The 22,773-nt window shown below is 37.5% G+C and overlaps 1 protein-coding gene across 13 annotated transcripts in view; it reads left to right on the forward strand.

Annotated features, from left to right (window-relative positions):
• LOC124414286 (hepatic leukemia factor) overlaps positions 1-22,773 on the forward strand; it is a 212,297-nt gene that overhangs the window by 140,793 nt on the left and 48,731 nt on the right. Inside the window, exon 1 of one of the 13 annotated variants that reach the window (XM_046895320.1) lies at positions 2,014-2,864. The exons of 11 other annotated variants lie outside the window; for them this stretch is intronic. In XM_046895320.1, coding sequence (XP_046751276.1) covers positions 2,585-2,864 — 280 coding nt within the window. In that variant the 5' untranslated portion in view covers positions 2,014-2,584. Of the gene's footprint in view, positions 1-2,013; positions 2,865-22,773 lie in introns of those variants that run through there. One more of the 13 variants, XM_046895328.1, reaches the window with a different exon arrangement.

Here is a 22,773-nt window from a genome sequence, read left to right on the forward strand (position 1 = left end):
GGCGGCGGCGGGGGAAGGACCGGTTTCGGTGATCTGGACCCCACCAGCGAGAACCGTAGGTACCGGGCGTCGCTCGGCCACCACTCCTTTCGCTACCGCCTCGCGAAGAGAGAGCCGTCCGCCATTTCTCCTCCACTTTCGATTTTAACCGCGTGTCGAGAGCCGAGACTCGGCCACGACGCACCTACACTGCTTTGCGAACCAATCCCAGACAGACGCCAATTACCGTCGATTGAGCAACGGAAATACTGAGCATGTCGATTTCGTACGTGATTTTCCAAAAATTATTGAAAGCGCATTCCTTCGTCATTTCGAGGGCGCCAAGGGACTTCAAGAGTCGTCAAAAGCTGACTTCGATAGTCGTTCCGAGGCTTACATTCGCTCCAAGGAGTTTCGAGTATCTGGAATGCCTTCTGGGTCGCATAGGTGGCAACTTCTTGGGAGCGAACTTTCAGATTCGCCGGGAACCTCACGATCCACTAGAGAAGGAGCTCCAAGGATGATCCCTTTGCGAGACAAAGGTGAAAACTGGATGAGCGGACCTACTCATACTCCGTCAGGCCTGTTAGTCATCGTTTGTAGTCGTTGTACTCGATAGCCAGGAAAGGAGAGGCTCCCCAAGGGCCAATTTTGGGCCAGACGAAAAATAGAGAAAGTCACGACTCGCGGCGTCGTCGCCAGCAGCGTGGTGCAACTCTGTTTACTTGCATGTAAGGCTGTGTTACCAGATTTACCGCTTACAAGAATTAGGTACTACCGATTTTCCTTTTTTCGTCGCTCCTTTCACCGCCAACCTGTTCTCCATTCGCCATACCTCGTTCGACTAACTACGGCGGGAACAAGCCATTCGACAATTGTCATGGGATTTTAATTATTACGACGAGGTTTTCCTTACTAAGGCCTAAATGCGTACTAAGGCCAAAATGTTCAAGTATACAGAATCTGGCGCACGTGTGATTTGAAGTTTACGAAAAGTCAGTTGAAGCTACGAAAAGTACAGAAGAACATCATATCAATTTCCCAGTTTCAACTTGATTTCGAACAACCATTCGAAAACATCGTATTGATCATAACAAGAGAGTAAAAATAGTTAAAAATAAAGTATTTCAGGTTAGACGAACCATTTACTTTGCAATAATTTCCACTCATTGCTGAGGTGGCTAATTAACGAACCCTTTCGGCTCTCACTCAAAAATCATAATTCTGATTGGCTGACGTAAGTTGACTTTCGTTCGAAAACTGGTTGTGATACCATCGAGTTTTAGGCTGGTCAAATATTTTCTTTGGTTGTTCACGAAAAATGTCCTTGGCACCGTAGTGTCGTGATTGTTAATTTTCGGTATTGACAGATCACAGGTACTTCGTCAAAAAACGAGGTGAAAAGTTCTACTTTACACTTCAAAAAATGGTGATATCGAAAATGACCAAAATTGGCTCGTATGGTCTACTGTGGAATAATTTTCGTGGTGAATTTAAAAATTTCGCATCAGATTAGAGTGTTATATTAACACCAAATCATAGTCTATAGAGATCCACACGACATTTTTTTCCTTCAAGTTTAAAATATATTACGTCATGATTTGATTGACTTTCTACCTTAAACCATTCTCAGAAAACGATGATCGCCGTATGTGGGGATAATCTGCAAACAAGAAGAAAATGATAGATAGTGGCGTCAAAAAATACCACATCCCACGAGGCTTCTACGGATGAGCCACACACCACACGAAAGAATGAATCGGTGATTGTTCCTCAACGGAAGATCGATTTGGTCCCGTTAGACGTCAGTTTCCAAGGCTGTTTAGTTAATCGTCTAATTAGGGGTTCCTGCGGGGGGTGAAAATGGCAACGGTGAAAAAAGCTGTAACGAAGTGAAGCGGCGACCACCTCTCCCCGCTATCGCGGGAGGACGAGTCCTGGAGCGGCGTCGAGAACAACGCGGAAGCTCCCTCGCGGTCAGCTTCCGTGACTTGAGCGCCAGGACGCCGCCGACGCGGGTCGCCGTGGAAGGGGCGTCCTCCAGCAAACAGCGCGAATGAGACTCTCGGGCCTCCATCTGGCAGCGCAGCGCAGTGTCCGACCGGCCGCCGTTCGCTTGAGACGCGCTGAGCTCGAAACCGCTGGTACCAGCAGTCTCCCCACCGCGTTCCCCGTCCTCCAAAGCATCGAGAGACGCCCCCGCTCGCCGTTTGACAGCTCGTGGTTTCCGTGTCGGAAAGTGGTGAACCGTCATCGGTGTGATGACACTTTGATTTTCAAAATAAAATCCAAAATAAAACACCTCAGACGCTGGGACCAAGTGCCGGTTTCACTCCCAAGAACCCGAAGGTGTTGCCCTTTGAACTGTTCCGCGTCCCCGGTTGTGAGTGATTGTTGTTTGAGTATCGTTCAAGTGTTTGGAATACCGGAGGGGAAAGAGCTTATTATTAGCCGGACGAAATACTCTACGGAAAAAAGAGCTTCGCCATAGCTGAGCGGTCTCTATAGGCAGCGAGAATCTCCCGCAGGATTGTGAATCGACGAATCAACCGCGTGGATAAATGCACGCGTGACAGGAACCAGAGAGTGACACAGAGTCGGTTGGATGAGCTGCACCATGGAGTACCAACAGTTGGCTCCGCCGCCGGTACCGGTCGTCCTCCACCCGGTCCACCACCCCCAACAGCATCCCCCGGGACCCCAGCATCCCCATATCGTCGTGGCCCCTGCTCACCAGCAGAACCAACAACCCCCGACGCCCCTGCCCCCGACCTCTCACGCCCATCAGGTGCACACACCCCTGCCTTCCATCCACGATGACAGCACGAGCTCGAGGTGGACCCAGTACCAGCACCTATGGCGGCAGCACCACGTCTACATGAACGGTATGATCAATTCACAAAGACAGTATTATGGTGACAGTAGCGCAAAGTGAATCAATCGTAAGTTGTTTGTGGAACATGATGCTCGTATGGCAATGGTCAGGTGCAGGATTTTCAGTTGGGGGTGGGGATGAACGTGTCCGTTCACCCCTGCACTGTTCGCTCATGATCCCGTGTTTGTTATGCTTATCTCAATCGCACGATCCGGGATATTACGTCTTGGTAACTCAACCGGAGCCCGTGACCTTGGCCTGTCAATCAACTGTTTCCTAGGTTAAGCGGACCGATGCGTAAACACGTTTCCGCCAAAGTTCGATCTCGAGTTATTGTACAAGTACCGGCACGATAAGTTACGGGAATAGTTTAAGCTCAAAAGTTTTGTTCCTCTACATAGCGGTGGAGAGTGAGAGAATGATGATCAGCTAGGCCAGTGCAGGAATTACGAAGCCCCACAACGTAGGCTGAGTAGTTTCTAACCGCGCTGTCAGACCACGTGACGAGTGACATCTCGCTCGAATAGACAGAGAACGTGGCTGTCTGTTGAGCGTCGAGAACGACGATGTAAAAATAGCGATGGATATATACTCTGACTCGAGGCACAGAGGAGAATTCAAAATGGAGATATATATCTATATACATATATGATATATATTCATATATATGTATATATACTTTTTTCCAGCCCAGAAAGGTTTTAAGCCCGCTGCAAAATGACGCCCGTATCTTCTGCAAGAAATTCTTGATTCACCGTCATACGCGCAAAAAGGGAGAAGAAAAAGAAATAGCTACGTCTGTGGGAGAATATTTTCAACGCAACGCGCGATGTAAACGAAGAGGTGGGAGAAAGTTTAATGAAAGTAGAGAACAGGACACGACGCTGCACATTCAGCGGCACTCGCTCGCCAAACGGCCACCTGTTGATTATTATCGGACAGCCCTGTTTACGCCCTCTGCAAATACGGTGATGAATCTAAGCCACACCTTCTCACACCCCGAGCCGCCTTCGCAGTGTAGAAAAAAACACTTTTCAAACATATCTTATATATAGGACATGAGTCCTATTTCACCATAAGTTTATTACTCAATTGTCCACAGAAAAACATTGGGTTTTGGAATAAGAAGTATTTGGATTTGACAAAGTGTTAACGGAATACTGAAGTCATTACGGATGGCTTGTCGTTTTTACGAATATCTTCGACCAGTTCTTGGCTGACCAGATTTTAGAACCTGGACACATTTATGTCTACGGTTAGAACACGCTCACCGTCCGTGAAATTGATGTTTCAAGAAAACTCGCATGTTACTGTCTTAATCGCAAGCACATTTTCCCTCGATGTATAGGGACCCTAGATTCGTTCGGCTGTTCAACTGTGAACCCACAACGCCGATTTGCGCTACCCTTTGCAACGTTGGACGGGTCAAGAATCAGCGGAAACTTATGAACAAAATTCTGTTCCAACTGACCATAGAACTGTGCAATTGTCAGCACTCAAGCGTTGAGACAAAAGTTTGTCTGGTTGAAAGAAACTTGACTACTTACATATCCTTTGGCAGATGCTCGACCAATTCGAGAATGAGAGACTAAAGCCAACTCGATCAATTGAATCTAATCTTCTATTTTAAACACTCTGATCAGTCGTGCGGCCTTCACCTGGAAAATCTGTCGAGAATTCGGGAAAAATTATAATTAGCGAAAGTTCCAGTGCATAGTTGCGTAGACGAGTTTGCATGGCCCTATTACCTTCTTCGTCCCACTTGCTGACAGTCGGTGCAGCTGTAAACGAACTCTCTTAACTGGTAGGTGCAGGCGAGCCAATCTCATCGTAATACATCAGAAACATTGGAGTGGGACGGTCGCACTGAGAGCGAATTACGCGCATGTGGAGCACGCACTCAGCGTGCGTGATCGCAGGTCCAGCTGTTGTCAGCCGCTGCTCTTCCAGCGGTCTCCGCAAATTATATATTTATACAACACACAATGGAATTGGATAGAAGAGAGGAGACGAGCGGCAGGCCCAGCTCTAATCCTGACTGACAATGGAGGAGGGTTGGGCGACGGACGCCTATCCCATGGCTGGCCAGTCAAGCGAGATGCTCGCAGTCCAAGCTCTGCATGGCAGCTCTAGCCTCATCTCGCGACACCGGACACGGCCAGCCAGGCGGCCGCGGATCATCCGGAACAGTGTCACCGGCTGAAATAGCCGCGGTTTTTTCCAATCGGGCGGATCCTGTTACTGGGTAAAATCTAAACGGGTTCCTTCGTGCAGGACGTCATCGACGGCAAGCCCAGGAATTGGGTCGAGCTGTGAAGGCTCAATGTGTGCAATGGTAGTGTTAAGATACCGTTGTAGAACCATTTCTTATTGCAGAACTCAAAAATTCAACATCAGGGAGTGTCGAAGTGGCATCACATAGCCTTGGCTTCCCATCAAATTATAGTCCTCAGAATTTCACTACACCCATTTTTCCTGATTCATTTCTGTAACATACGAATTGCACATGCCACTGGTCGCGACCTCGTCTCATTGTCAGTGCTCGACATTCCTCGGATGATATAAACTCCGGCGATATACCGGGGTCAAGCTGACAGTTCTCTTTCAAGTTTGACCGCCGTTGGGAGTCGGCACGCCTTTACTTCATCGTAATCATTACTTCTTATTTCCAGTTATATCACAATCGTCGTGAAACTTTCTAGATCCGGTAGATCGATGTTCCATACAGCAGTGCACAACTGAATTTGTTATTTGATTAAGTGGCACGGGTAAAGGTCAAGGTATCCTGACCGTCAGCAATTGATGATGATTACCATAGACATAATGAACACAGTTATCCTTCCTCAAAGAACTTATTACACGTTCTTCGGGAAAGGAGAAGAGAAAATATTGACGCAATTTTTCGTTCATCTGAACTGGACATTCGATGAATAATGAGCAAAATTTTGAAGGCTTACGGTTACACGACCTCCTAATCGAGGCTCGAGAATTTTCATAATAATGATATCTAAAGCGCCAAGAACCATGAAATTGGATTCACTTTCTCGTATCCATAAGTGCTGAGTTTAAGTGGCACTGAACAGCCGCTTTAAGTGATATTACAATTGTCAGAGCTATATCAATGCGTTATAGTGGTGTGTATCCAAACACTTGTCACTTTCTATTATACATACGAATAAATTACAAGCTGACACAAGTTGAGTCGTAACTCGGAAATTTATGATCTTGAATGTGTAGCGATAAGCGAGCAGAAGCAAAGTGAGAATGTGTTGGTTCTGTTCCCCAATATTTGGCGCATGCTTCACTCCAAAGTTTATATACTCAGCCAGTTTATGAGCGATAGTTTCGGCCGGTTTTCCCTCTACGTTTCAACATAGGTCAAACTCGCCAGATTTTCCAGCTCGAATGTTCTGACGTGCGGTTGAGGAACTACATCCAGCGTCTCGTGTATCTCTATGTGTGTCTGTGTGTGTTTTTTTCCTCACTTTTGATAAGTCATAAGACCGCAGCGAGGGGTCAATTCTGGTTGATTGACTCGCGATTCCTGATAAACGCAAGGTCAGCAACGATTTTGTGATCGCAAGGGACGCGATACTCATTAAGGGTCATTGATTAACGATTAAAAATGTCGCATTATATCTCGTGACAATTCGTTTAAAACACTTTTCGCACTTTTCCGTAACCGCAACGATGATTTTTCATTCGACGAGACATTGTAATTTCTGGCGATTGTTCATCAGCTGCTGTTAATACTATACCCTCGACTATACCAGGTCTTATTTCTGAAAGTACGTAAATTATCATGTCCGCGGAAAATGAATGTGTGGTAATTTTCTTCCATATTTTGGCCACATTTTCTACGGAGACCCTGGCCTAGTAACGGTACTCCAACCTTCGCCAGGAACGTGCCAAATTCATTCATGGTCAAACCGGAGCAACAAGAAGTGCTTTTATGCGTCCTCCACGACTTGGTCCAGTCCCGGTTCAGTGCTTGCTTGCGTGTCCTGACAGTTTCTGACTAACGCATAATCCTTTGGATATATCTTCACAGTGTAATTCCTTAGCGATTATTTTTTAAATTACTATTGATTGTCTGGAACCATGATTGTCGCGGTTGTTCGGTGCAAAGAGTCAATTAAAGCATATAAATTAGCGGTTAGAATTCCTGATACCCTTTCAACTTTACAGTGTGGAATATTCCTATCGTAAAAATCTTGCCGCAAGTTTTAAAACTTATACCCAAATTGAACGGAATAAAAGCGTGAAGTAACTTAAAAACTGTATTGTGGTAAAATATCCACGTGAAATGATGTGTTTGAAAGTGAGTTCGCTTTTTTGTACAATATAGTTTAGAATCTTGATTTTCGTTTTTCACAATTTTCTCGAGATATACTGTATATTAAATAATTGCGGCGAATACTTGAAAGAGGCGTAAAATTTTCCGACAAATCAATCGGTGCTATATATTTCGTAAAATTATTTTCACATTGCGAGAAAGACGCGAATTGTCGAGAAAAAAAAACTCAATTGCTGAAATACGTTCAAAACATCTCAAAATTTTCCAAACAGTGTTCGTTTACTTAAATAAATGCATTTTGAGTCACTTTTTTCATTTTATAGTGAACAAGTCAACTCGGTGTCCATTCGAATTCATCCATACTAATTTGCAGCTTCATACCCTCAATATTGTGAAATTGTTAAAACCGGTGCATCGCGAAAATTTTTTTGTCGATATTTATCTTTGCGACACGGAATGCCGGGAAGTTAGAACGTAATCTTTTGACGCGAATAGTAATTACTAAAATAAATCGCTGTAAAACATTCAGCCATGATTGAATGAGTTGTTACAGTTTACGATCTGATGTAATTTGCGTGCTGCTGCATAATATTTGCTGCTGCAACTCTAACTCATCCTTTGCTACGACAGAATTATAAAATGAGTGATTTGGTTTGAATTTTACAAGAAAGTGTTTTCTCTTCGTGCTTATATTATATATAGTTATATATATATATATATATATATATATATATATATATATATATATATATATATATATATGTATATCGTGTATACAATATACATGTGTATAATACACACCACGTATGGGTTACATGCTTACGTGTTACGCCGGCAGCTATTTACTTACCATTCCCAGTTTACACCGTTAAAAACTGTCGATTCAACTGCGTTTTCTTGATTTCTCTTTCGTTTTATCTTCTCTTTTTTCCTACCGTGAGATACACAAACAAATTTTGAAAAATACTGATAGCCTCCAGACGTATTTCAAACGTGACTCTGACTCTTACATTTCATTCGTTTCACAGTTTTGATCTTCTGGTAATATTCAATCAATTCGCCAAATTGAAAAATGAAGTATTAAAAATAAGAAGAAAAATATTGCACTGATCCTAACGAATCGTTCAGCCTGAATCTCGTAATCCAAAAAAAGCTTATTTCGACAATGAGATATCCACCTGATAGATTTATTGTTCAGATTATTTTATAATTATAACAGATTCGTTTGAATCGAGTAGTTATTCAGTAGGTCATGAAATAATTACCGGATTTCGTTGAGTCAATGGAATTTTTTTCTCACTGTGGCCTGATTCGATCGAATCAACGGTTTCCCGCGGTCTTCACAGTCGGCAATTTTTACTCAGGCTATTATTATCATAGAATACTCTCAAGGTATTTGGTATAATACGTTTTAAATGAGACGGTTTTTCTTCCTTTCAAATGAACGTTAAAAAAATTTTTTTTTTCTAATTCGACCCTCTTTATAGGGTCATTTTCGGTTTCAACAGAGACGAATACAGTGAACAACAACTCGTTGCAATGACTATTCATCGCTATTCACTTGTTTTCGGATAATTTTATACACAAGCGCAGTTTTCGGTTTCCAGTTGATGCAATTTGAAAAATTTACATGCTCAAATAACAACAACAAGAATTGGAAAAATAACACTGCGTGCTTATCGATCAAGAAATGACGTGGATTTTTTGCGGTTGTAAGCCAGTTTCCAGACTCGTCATGTATAGCGAGTTGTTGATTTCTTCAACTATTCGCGGTTTTTGCATATCTTTGTTATAAATCTAGCGAAGTTCACTCGAATGCAATAAAAAAATTAAATGTGAAGAAAAAAACAGTTTTGATCACGAAAATCGGAGACAAGTCTTAATCCAAATTCTGTCATTTAAGCTAACATATTTAAATGATGTCGTTCAAACACTCTTGCCATTTACGTATAGAAAATTTGTTGAGACAAGAATTCAGCCAAGTCACTGGATACATAATAATCGCAACTGATTCTTGCGTATCAAAAGCTCCCAAATTTGACCGTAAAAGTTTGAACCCAACCAACGTACGACCCTCGTCGTTACTGATTTTGTTTAAAAAATTTCTCTGCGATTATCCCAATTCTGATACGGTACCCTGATTTTTTTCAGATTTTTTATTCAACTAATCAATTATTTATAAATATTGAGAACGATTTTGTAAAGGACCTTTTTTATAATTCTCAAAAAATTATCAACAACTGCATTTTTTGTTCCAAACACTTCAACACTGGGCCCAAGATAGGAAAATTTCTTTTCCCATTTTTTTCAGCACTTTCAATTTTTTTAATCATCGAAAACATTGTTTAAACGGCCTGAAAAATCCCGAAAAATTTTCAAAACTTCTATTTTTCACTTAGAACATATATAGACCAGTTTGATCATAAAGTTTTGAGAATTTGTCGGGAATTTTCAAACCGTTCAAACAATGCTTTAGTAAACCAAAAAAAAGTTCAAAGTGCTGAAAAAAGATGGAATAAAAAATTGGCCCATCGTGGACCGGTTCTCGAAATGTTTGGACAAGAAAATACATTGTTTGAGAAGATTTTAAATAAGGTCCTTTTCGAAAACACTTTAAATACTCATAAATATATCAGAAGTTGAATAAAAAAGCTGAAGTAATTTTAAACAAAATCGGAAATGGCGAGGGTCAGACGATGGTCTGATTCGCATTGGATGTCCCTATATGCAGATTTGAGAATCGTAAGATGTGATAATCGCTGTTGGCCCGCGCAGCAAGTTCTTACAAGGGAGTTGAAAAATTGATGGTGCGGGTATCGCGTTATAAATAAACATTACAAATGTTATCGGTCGACCCGCTGCTGCTCTAACAGCGGCCTTCTAAACCTGATAGATAACATTTCTCTCGTCACAAGGCTTATAGATATATCGTCGAAATTCGAGAAGATCAAACTCAACCAGCTATCAACATCCAGTGCGTCTTGGCTCCCGTTCGAACGTTTCTCTCAATTTTTCTCGCACATTCTGTCACATCCGGTTTCCTGACGTGAAAATCAGATAACGGAACCAATAATAATGGCCAAAATTAATTTCACCAGTAAGGTTTCCTCCACTGTAAACGGACTGAATACTCTGACTCTCTCGCTTGGTGAGTTGATGAATATTTCAAGAGAGTGAAAGTTCGTAACGTTATCGTAACGTTATTGTAACGATTCATTTTTAGGAGAAATTATTATTTCGCTAATGTAGGATCGTCTCAGATTGAGCAATTCATTTTTAAAGAGCAAGGTGTGTTCAGGTTTTGGATATCGAAGTTCTTTAAAATCGTTCGAAATGCTCAAAACGATGATTTTAGTTTCGATATTTCGTTACATTAACGTTACCAACTTCAAACTGGTAACATTTTAATGATTCTCGTGAATTTATATTCTAACTTACTTTCATATTACTCAGGTGGATGGGGGTGAAAATATAGAAAAACAATAAATCGAAGGGCCGCAATATCGAATTTAAAAAAAAGCCAAAATTTGATATAGAGAATTGCAAAATGTTGAAAGTAATTCCTCTCGATAATACGTTTTGATCTTTCTATACTTTGTCTTTGTGTATTTCGACTTTCTATGTTTTTAATATTCTGTACTTGAACTTTCCACATTTTTAAAATCTACGAATCAGATTCTCACATCTTTGAAAATTCGATATTCTGTTCCTTCTATCAATCAGAAATTCTACTTTTAAGCCCTAGCCTACTTGGGTGAACTGTCCAAAAATTTTGGCACTTTTTCGCTTTTCTTGCATCCTTTGAGTAAGTGGGAACTGAAACTTGTTCAATTAACTTGACGTTGGTAACAAGGTTGTTAAAAAAGTTTTGAAAAGTGTACAACTATGTTCCAAAATTTTCAAGACTGTAAGAAACGAGGTTTGAAACTTGTAACAGAGATCAATTTAAGATAAATTTTATTGAGAGAATCTCTCTCCTCAACCTTGAAATAGTTCTGAATTTAGATTAAGAATCGATTTGCCAAATTTTAATGAATAGATGTTCATTAGAACGATGAATGACTTCTTATTGTAATTAATCCAGTTATGACTGGAAAAGTATTGAAACTCATCGTTATTGAGAAAAATGATCAGACAATTTTATAGCCCTGAAATAACTATGAATCTTTTTTAAAGTTATAATTTATTGGGTTCAAAATATATTTATAGCGTGGTCAGAGATTTATCAACTTGGTTATATATTTTTTTTTTTTTTTGTTACAGTTTGACGAAATAAACCGCTGCATTAGTTATATATAGCAATATTAAAAATTATGTGTAATTCCGCGATAGCATGTATATTGAAAAAAAAGAAACAAACAAACAAAAAATAATAAAAATGTTCAACGAATATCGTGTACGTGTAATATTCGACTTTTTGAATCATCTTTTTTAGCTGATTACGACTTAATTAGTTCGTCACTGAGGCTAAATGGTCAGTGTGTTTATGAAATAAATCGCGGAGATTAAAGCCACGTGTTGTATAGTTGAGCGATATATTTGCATGTGTACTGCAGTAAATAAGCATTCAAGTTGCAGTGTTATCACCGCTCCTGTTAAATAAAAATCGAAAGACTGTAATCCATTTTCATTTTCTACGTTTTCTTTTTTTTTTTCTCAATATTTTCAGATTACAAGTTTCCGATTTATTATAAACAATTTTTTTTTTTTTTTATAACTTTCTTTCCACCTTTCGGAGAACCTGTGTAAAATAAAAAAAATGTCGCCTTTTGAAATAAAAAATGTGAATTCTTATTCCTATTCAACACACTTGAATAATTTATTTTCTCTGATTATTAACTCTGAAATTAAACTTTGTTTATACAATAAACTTCATATAAGATGAATCCTGAAATAAGTTATATGCACGTAATATCGATGAGTATGTGCTTGTGTAGGATTCTAACGTAACGTAACGTTTTTCACGGCCATTTAGAAAGTTTCACCTGTTTTCTCGAATTTGTGAGTATATAATGTGAAATTGCGAATACTAGTATAATCTGTATTACAAAATCATTTGTTATCTCTGGGAAGCGAATAAAAACAGAAATTAACGAGCTTCAAAGTAATTCACTCGGGAATCAAAGTAATAAGCAGATATACTTCGTCGAAAAATGTACTGTCGAAATTATACCCTCATAGATAAGGATCTTATCTATGACTCAGGGCAGCTAATTAATACCTTTCGCACAGAGAAAAATTTTATTCGTTACAGTTAGTGGAAAATTTAGTTACAATATCTAACGGTTTAAATAACCGTTCATCGTCAGTCTGCTTGTCAATACTGCATTTCCTGGTCGTCGAAACGATGAATCTGTTTGTTGGGTTTAATATATTATTTCTAGTTGAACAACTGCTCGATATAAGTTTATTGTTTTACTGTCATAAATTAGGCAGGTCAACAAGATAATTTTTTTTTTTTTCGATCAATGTATATTTCAATAAATAAATGTTGATTCTGTAGATGGAATAATAACCAAAATCTTCATTTATTGCTTATAAAGTTTGCTTTTGTCTATTTTAACGCGATAAACAATCACTTGTTGACATGAAATTTGAGTCTAGGTTTTAAACGTCAAATTTTGATTTCTTCCACGTAAGTAATAGAAGAGAAAATAGTTCTATTAGATAAAGTTTGCTTTTGTCGAAATGAGAATGATATTTCAGATTTAAAAAAAATTACCTATTTTCCGAAACATTTTGTTGTAAATAACAATTAAACAACTTTCAGTTTCACTGAAAGTGCATTCTGTGTTTACACAGTTTTTGTTCTCGCGATTACGTAAGAATTTTTTCGGTACTCAGATTTCGAAAATAGAGAGAGAAAAATGAATAGAAAATTTTATAGTAGGTCCAGCATTGCTAAAAACATTTCTTTCGATGTCTAAAAAATGTCTGATAAAATGGTATGAAAAATTGGCTCAGCGAGGTTTTTTATCTTCACCCCCTTCTCGTTGTTTTTCATTCTCCATTGACGTTATATTATAATTATACGTCTTCCGTATACCTAATTATAACAACTGTACGTTATACATACAATCCGTAGCACCGTTGTGAAATTATACAACCACGTCTATTAATTGTAGTTCGGTCGAAATAGATTGTTAAATTAACAATATATCCAGCGTTTCGATAAAATAGCAAAATTTAACGTTTTGGAGGTTTTCTACAAAAACTGTCATAATAAAGAGACACGTCGTTTTTATTTTCGAAAAAGAGACACTCAGGTTTTGAAGTTCAAGAAGATGACACTCTTGAGCTTGTTATTATAAATGTTATTACATAAATAAATAAATATTATTAAATAATAAGCAATCTACGGAAATTAAAATGGAAATAATGGTACGTTTACAAGCCGTGTCGTTATGACATTCTTTTTTTGCAACTTTTATTGCACTCAATAATATACCTGCATAATAATTTTTAAAAACTAAAAATTGTCCACTTTAAAAAAACAATTCGGCAAACAAAGAAATTATAATTTGAAACGATAAATGAAATTATTAGAAAAATCTACGACGTGTCCTTTTTTCGACTTCAAAACCGAGATGGCTCTTTATCTCGCTAACCCATGGACCTAAGTAGTATTCTTAGGTCCATGTGCTAACCCGACGAGATGAAAATGAATGTCTTGATTATCTTATGGATTGGAAAATTCTACATCGAATTATACAAATAAAAAAGAAATTATTTCACCAAAATTCCGTCTATAATTAGAAAATTAAGCACTTGAAAATTGTTTATAGACGTCAATTGAGCATGCATTATACATGCATGCATCTACTTGTAATAAATTTGTCTAATTTCCTACTCCACGTCGTAGGTAGTATATAAATATCGTGGATATGTGCAATTATGCATCGTATGCCTACTCTGCGTAGATGAATTGCGCAAGTTAGTTGCTTCGGTTCTCGATTTTGTGATTCAGGCACCTCTTTTTTCTCTGTTAAATTATCTCGCCGGAAATTGCTCCCCAATTCACGGATTTCCCACATCCGTAGTTATTATCCGTTAAGCACAATGCGATTTCCGAGACACAGAGGTTTTTGCGTCTGCAGGTGAAGTTTGAAAAAAAAACAAGAAGACACGCTGTTTTCTGACTGTTTTCATATTTCTTTTACAACCGAAAAAATATACTTTTGAGTACAAAACAGAAATGAGTTTTACACTTGTAACCATAAAATCTAGACTAGGGTGATCGTTAATTTCCAACATATACCTGCCACGTCTGGTATCGATAGATAATGATGAAAACACGGTGCCTGAATTATTTCAGATTTTTAGCTTGATTGGAAAGAATGCCGATATCAATTTAAAATTAAAAAAAAATTTCCCAATCTTTCTACTGAGAAAGATGAAAACTTTTCTTTAATTCATTTTTTTGAGTCAGACGAATAAAGCGGGAAAAACTTAGAATGACAAGAAAATGACATATTTTCAACAGGTGAATGTATTTGATGGTGTTCCTATCACACGGCAACTTTATACAAACTATAATTGTTTAACATAAAATGTTCATCTATAGTAGGAGAGGGGCAGGCAAAACTTGTCTTTCAAAATGTTTTTTAAATAGTCAAAAATGACTTCTATGCATAGAATATTGCATTATTAAGCATTATTTTGAATTTTTAAAAATTATTAAAGAATTTTTTTTTTCACCTTTGCATCCAATAATTATGTGAAATGTTAATTTTTTTACTTAAATTAATTATAAGAAAATTTAATTTTGTCAAATTTATTTTATTTTCAGAATTTTTTTTTCTTCACTCTCTTAAGGAATGCCCCATTTTGCTCGCAAAAAAAAAAAAAATTTTCTCCCCCGACATCTGAAAATTATTTCTATTTTCTTTGGTTACAATTAGAAAAAAAAAGAAATAGATTTAGCGTAAGTCCCTCGAAAACTAAGTATTTCCTCGAGTACCCCGTTTGACCCCCCCCCCCCCCCCCCTGATAAGTTGAAAACATCTCCGCAGAAAAAAAACAACGAAAGAAAAAAATGCTGATGCAATGGTGGGCTCTAAAACATTTTTCATTTATCAAATCGATTTCGACACGCTTTTTAATGAAGCTAAGAATTTTAAATAACTTGGACTCTGTTTTATCGTCACTATATTCTATCGATTCTAGGAGTGGCAAGTATATATTCAAAATTAACGACCATCCCAATGGTCACGCACGCTATATTTTTTTGTAATCGTTGCGATAATGCGATATTGGTGCAACGATCAATTGATGTGGAACCCTTGTTTAACTAATAATAATATGTATTCGACCAACAATAAAGGCGGAAGTTTAACCTTGCGATAACCAGAAACGAATGTAGTGTGACAGCTATAATCACATTAAATAATTACTTGTAACCTATTTTTTTGCGATTAAAACAATACTCAAAGCGTTATTGTAACGATATATCAGCCACGTTACTAAACTTTTCTAGTAACCATGTAATAAATAAAAGTTTTCCAAAAATAAAGAAAATACCGTGAAGTCAAAAAAAAATTATAACCCCTCGAAGCTGTTTGTAGCTAATTAAAATTAAACGATACAGAGATACGAATAAGATTTTTCAAATTTGAATCTTCCTCTATGATATATTATGTGTACACCTTAGACTGGTTCGAAAATAGCGACTGGTTTTTTTCATTGCCACATGTTTAATATTTATAGTTTTTAATAATTATATTTAGAGGTTCCTGAACGCAATTTTCAATTTTCCATTTAATCAACATGAGAAAATCATAATTTCAATTATTTCTCAATTTCTTGTAACTCAGTAACGAGGCATAATTGTTCGATACGAATATTTATTATAAATTTAATGCTCTACAAAAAAGGTTTCGTATAATTTTTTCACAACTAAACTCTTTCAAAAGTTATTCAAGGTTAAGGGTTGAAATTGTGTAACAACATACTTTCTTCTGATATTAACAACGAAAATACACCTATACCTAAACCAATCGATGTAGTAAAAAAAAAATGTTTCTTCTTCCAACAACTATTAAATACGTGACATTGAAAAAGAAAAAAAAGAAAACAGTCGGTTTTTTTAACTAGTCTAGTTACTGACTCTTCGTTCTAGATTGTTTTCACTTTCTTGACTCGTATTATATATAGGTATATTATATGCATACATCCTTACATACGTAATGAATTCATGAGTTTGTGTGAATTTCACATGGTATTAATACCTGTAGCGTGCACTGTCGCAGTTCCGTCGACAGTTGAATGTAGGCATTACAATCGGTGCAGCAAATGCACATTTCGCTTCACTTTCCTTTATGCTTAATTGCTAAATTGCCATAAATTGCTTCCTTGGTTCGTATTCTGTCAGCTGTGCTTCCTTTTAATGATATTCTTCATTTTTTATTCTTCTTCTTTTTTTTTACGGTTTTAATTCATTGTTCCAACTATCTCTTTTTCATCCTGGCTGTCTTCTTCGTTTTCTTTTCCTTCTTCATCTCAATAACAAAACTTGGTCGACACAATTATTCACCGTATGCACGTCATTGAGATTTCAAAACCACTTTTCCACACTTCTTTCATCTGTCCTGTACAAAAACGCAGGTTAAGAAGTGGACACACAATTTTTGTTTTCTACTTCTTCTCAATCTGGTTTTCATTAATTTCGAATTTTAGATAGTCATGTCTTAAAAAACTTCATTGAGATGTAATCTCGGACTCGTTATGAAAGTACGAAATTTAAACGACAATAATTTTTTCATACCAACGATGCTGAAGTTTACGCGTAAACTGCAATTTGACAATAAGAGACTCTGGACCAAATGACTTCTTTCATTAATTTTGTTGAAAAAAGCTAAAATCAAACATACATTAGCGGTAATAACAAGAAGAATCGAGTTTTCTTTGCTAAATATTGCGTGCACATAAGAGTGTATGTCAACTTCACAATCCAACGTTGCTTTCCACGTTCGTCACAGCTCATTCACGTACCGATTTGCTAGCCCACAAAGAAACAGATAACCGCACGGTGAAACCTTGAGGTTATGTGGTACTCCTATGTTTTAGCGACCGAGTAGACGCAGCCATTTTTTGACACGTGTTCCTATCCCAACATTTCCGGCATTTTAGAGGCCAAAAAGTGCATAGCTGGGATACCTTGCGCAATTCCAGAAAGAACGAAGAATGAAATGAGCCGTTATGAGACTGTTTTCATGCAACATTGAGGTCGCAAATAAAAAATGCTCTTACGATCAGCTGGGCACACGGCCAACCAAGGAACGCTATTTAATATGGGAGAAAAAGGGTGAGCCTGCTCGGTCGGTAAGGGTAGGAGTACTACACGACCTTAATTATCGGCGCGAGCGATTTCTGCATTCTTCGTGCTCCTGGGTGGAGCAAATTCACTCGGTTTTTCGGCTCTTCTTTCTCTTTCTCCTCAGTTTATCGAGATTAGACAGGCTTCAACAGCCACTCGGGATCGAGAACCTAGTCGAGGTTGACATGTTTGTTCCTGCACCCAACCGCGAACTCGAGACTCGAGAAGGAGGAGAGGGAGGATAACTTTCTCTTCGCTCGTCGTGTGCCGGAGGACTGGTTGCCTTCCGGGTTGCTGCACGAACTGAACTCGCCAGACTCGCAAACCGCTCTTGTCGGAGATTAAAAAGGAACGAAAGAAGGGTTACTGAACGGGTTGTAAAATTTCGAAACGGGGCGATGGAAGAAGCTGATTAACTCTTTCGGTCACGCAGTTTTCAACTCGATATTTTGGCCTGAATTTTGTTATCCGGGGGATTTTAGGGGTCACTGATCACGAATTTGAGCTCAGAATTTATATATCTTATATCTTGTATTATTCCGCACTCGATGATTCGAGCCTAAGATATTCTCACCTGAAAATCTCTTCCTCGAAGAAATTTTTGAGGTCGTACATTTTATTTATAATTACAGACGTCAGACGGGAGAATCACAGATCGTAGGGTTGATATATGTGTAAAAAGGTGAATAAATAAAAGTGTTACAATATCGAATTTTCAAAGACACTAAAATCTGTTTCATATGGATTTTAGAAGTGTATAAATCGACATATGAGGAGTCGAAGTTAGAAAGACATGATTCAGAATGTTCAGAATGAATAAGAATATAACAGAATTCTGAGAATTTTGTATTTTGGTTTTCTGTACTTTGCCGTTTTACATTTCGACTCTTAAATAATTTGACGTTCGATATGTTAAAAATGAAATACAAGTAAGTTTTCGGATCTTTGAAAATTCGGTATTACGACCCTTTTATTCTCTGATCTTCCGAAACCTTTTCCACGCACCTACAGGTCGCAATTGAGGTTGAGTTAGTCGGATCGTCTGAATCAAAAATTAGGAAAAGAGAGTAAAATTGTTCACAAAATTATACACGCCGTAACACTGATTTCAAGTGATTTGTACCTTATCGTGTGATTTTCAATGATTTCCGAGTGTTTAAATGATTTACAGATTAAGTAGTACCACAGGAAATCGTAAGAAATCGTTAGAAATCACCTGGAAATGTGGAATATCATTCGGAATGAAAGGAAATGAATCAGCAAACTGAAAACCAACGAAAATCACGTGATAAGGCAGAAATCGATGGAATGTTGATGTCTGAAACCGTTTGTGCGTTTCCCGCAGTGATTTCAACTGATTCACTATAATGACTGATAATTGATTTTAGTTATCTCGATTGATTCCTCGTTACTTTGAAGAATATTTCTGCCATTAAAGTGAAAAAGTGCAGATTCTCTCAATAAAATGAACATAATCCAAAACGGACTTGTTTCTTAAAAAAAAGTTCAATCCGCACCATGGAAATTTTTGGAGAAAAATAATTTTTTCATCTTGAGAATTTTTCCAAAACGATGGTTCAATTGATACTTCTAATACCTCATATCCTTTGATGAACAATTTTTCGTCGTTTGAATCAGGGAAAATGAGAAAAAATTTTCACCAAATTATTTGCGAATTAGTGAAATGCTGAATAAACTTCGATTAGAAGTAATAGATTTTGAAATTTCTCATTTTTTTTTTAATACTAACTGTATTCGTCACTTTAAGTCCCCTAGATTCACAATTTCATATCAAAGCGTCAACCTTTTTCACCACAAAGATCTACGAAGTGAATAAAAATAAAATCATCTAAATACGGTCCGACAGATGAAATTCGTTATTATAACTGAATTTGCCCGTTATTACTATCCCATAATATAAAATTTTTCAAAAGCTCTTTAGACAATTCATCGGGTTTTGGTCAGTATAGTAAATGAGCTGAAAAGCATAAGAATCATATTGCAAAAACCATATATCAATGATTTTGAACATTCTAATTATGAAAGCTTTTCTCGAATTATTGATATATCTTAAAATTAGCTTATGTTATTCGAATTTATTTTAACTCATTTTTATTACATTGTAGAAATGTTCTTTCATTCGTTTTCACTATCATTGGCAAAAATAATATCGCTGGAGATTTTTTGAACGGTTTTTTTTTCAACTTTCCAATTCCGCTACTCGATCATCGGGGGAAGAATTAGTGAACACGAATTCCTGGCAGTCGATATTAGAGCAGAAACAAAGTAGTCGTACAACGTTCTTCTTCTTTGTTTTAGTTTATTTTCTTCTTGCCTTTATTTTTTCATCCTTGATCCGGTTCTGAACTGCACTTTTCACTGCATTTCGACGATATTTGCGCTCACCCAGATTTAAATGGGCCACGTCTGCACGGTGGGGTAGTAGGTGTACCGTTTCACCGACCCATTGGTGAACCGGTTGCAGGACTCTCTCGTCGGTTGATTCCGGTCATAAAAGTTGAATCAGGATCCATTATTTCCCCGCGTGTGGATCCCGTTCGCCACCGCGCCTTCGACCTCTATTATTCATTTCCGGGAACCGACTGAAACTGAGAATTAAAATTTTCTCGTTCAACTTCAGAGAAATGAGCAGGTCGGCTATTTTATTCCATCACTTTTGAAGGCAAAGGGATTCAAAAATGGAGGAAAAGAAACGAACCAATCGCTGAGAAAGATGCCATTTTTGTTCAACCAAGTCTCGCAAGAGTTACAAGTTCCTCGGGAATAAAATAATCTTCTTTTATTCTTCAGTCTTACGACTTTCGGATACTCCGAGATTCAAAGATTCTCCATCCTTAGCTTCAATTCACATATTTACTTATCTATAACATTGACTTTGAAAACGTGGTAATTTTATCGAATGATAACGAAAAATACAAAATTTGCAGATAAATTCGCAGCTAGTGTGAATGAGCGAAAATTTTTGCGGCGCGTTTTTTTTGTCTCCGTAAAAATTATATGTGTATATATAAATATATTATTATAATTATCACGTGAAAGAATCTGTATCTGTTTGTTTGATACGTCACGATTGTGTTTTCTCCTTTTCCCCAAATTATAACCTTATTACGAGATAATCGTGCTTCGAGTGTTTTTTCGAATTATTATTGAAAATTCGTAAACTAAAGAAAATCTCTTTAGAAAAACAAAAACAGAAAATGTCAAAATTATAAACAACGGTTTGAATATCAGCGCTTAATTAACTGGAAACCGCAGATTCGTTCGATTTTACTCTGCGAGGTCTTATTTCCTTAAGAAGACTGTCTATAACGAAATAATTAAAAAGATTGTTTTGCTTTTTTTTGTTCTTTTCGGAAAGTCAACTCAATGCTATTTGCTAAATCGTTAATGCGACTTGTCGATGGTAATGAATATCGTTGTAACATATCGGAATAACATTAAACATTCAACGAAGCGACGATAAACAAAAATACTTGAGTTAATTCGTAAAAAGTATTCATGCGAATAAAATTTATCGATCGTGGAGTGAAAATCGGCCAAATCTACACGATTTAAAAAAAAATTTTCAAGTCATTTGAAACGATCGTTATCCAAGCCACTCTTCATAGAATTCCAGCACGTTTAACTTTCACATTCGTTGACCCATCTCTCTAATAAAATAATTTCGCAATAATACTCGTATTAAAATTAGTAAAAATGATCGTTTCTCGGACCAGCCACTAACCTCCGAAAATCGGCCTAAGAATCGCGTGAATAGCTCGAGAGAAAAAAAGTGAGAGTGTCGAGGCTATAAAAAAATAAATAAATAAATTTAAAAAAAAATGGAAAAAACTTATATCGGTAGTAAGAATGACGGGAATAAAATGGGGGGGGGGGGGATAATCCGAGTCACAAATTTACGGCTTAAGGCTCGATCAGAGCGACACGTAGGAGGTGTAAGTGCCTAACCTATAAGATGGAGCGAAACGGCCGGCGGGGGTTCGGCATTTCTTGGTTAGCCTAGCCCTAGGAAGTAAAGTGTAAATGTAAGTGTCAGTCGAAGCCGAGCGGATCGGGCCACGTGACTTTCACTTTCACCGCCAAAATAACGGGGACGCACGCACCGTTGCGTTGCCTCAACGCAGACTTTTACACGCGGAGCAGGAATCGCTTGCTGGCTGCTTACTGGCCGCCTTGTTACACCCGGAATAGGTTATATGTGGGTATAAATGTGGCCGCTGGATACACGCGCATGCGTGCAACACGCGTTTGATTTATTCTCGGTGTAATAAATCCGCTCCCAGGAACTCGCCGCTCTTCAACTTCCCCGTTTTCTTTTCCCGTAACAACTCCCGCGGCCTTCTTTCTCGTTTTCTACGATTTGCCGCCAGTTATACGTATGTACATGCGGTATATATTTATTGTATACATATTAAATTTATGTTTAATACGCTGTGAGAAAATCTTTTTATCCGGCCGAATTATTCCAGGCGTGGTGGATATAGCCTTTCCAATTTTTTATTACAACAGATTTCTGCGGATTTCCCAACGTTTTGTACCGTTTCATAGACTTTCAGTGAATTTTAAACATTTTACCGGATTTCACGGAATTTTACGTCAATATTATAACATATTCGGTTATCGACCCTTTCACTTACAGAAGCCACTGCAGTGGGATCCCTGATTTTTTATTTGTTTATATTTTTTGTATTTTTTTTCATTATCCTTGCAAAATCTTGAAAGTTTTTCTTCACTTCCGTGCCAAAAAAAATTGAATTGCGTTATTAAAGACAATTATATTTAGAATTTCAAGAGAACGTGTACGTTTTGAAAAAATATTATAAAATTTCTACGGGATTCCAGAAAGTTTGAAAAACTTGAAACGATTATTTATTACACGAAATTCTCAATGATTTTAAAACGATTTTCATTTATCGTCCATTTCCATTGAGCAAATTGGAAAATATTTCTACGTTATTTTGATGATCACCTCTGATTGCAAAAACTTTGTAAAACTAAATGGTGGTTTAATTATTTTACGAAATTTAAATGAATTTCAGAAAAATTTCTGAAAGGTTTGAAAAAGTTCAGTAAAATTTTTAGTGATTTTAAAAACCTTGTAGAGACTTTCGGTAAATTACAAGACCGTTTGTTTTTCAAACCACGAAAATTCTTCGGAAATCGCATTAATTTTTCTTAGTTTTTACAAAATCCACTTAAAACCGCCACGAAAGCATACAGAAACAGATTACGTGAATATTTTTTGAAACATTGCGAATCGCACGCAACATTGCACGCAAATCGCAC

Source organism: Diprion similis, chromosome 13 (genome assembly GCF_021155765.1).
Source record: "Diprion similis isolate iyDipSimi1 chromosome 13, iyDipSimi1.1, whole genome shotgun sequence".
NCBI classification, from domain to species: Eukaryota; Metazoa; Arthropoda; class Insecta; order Hymenoptera; family Diprionidae; genus Diprion; species Diprion similis.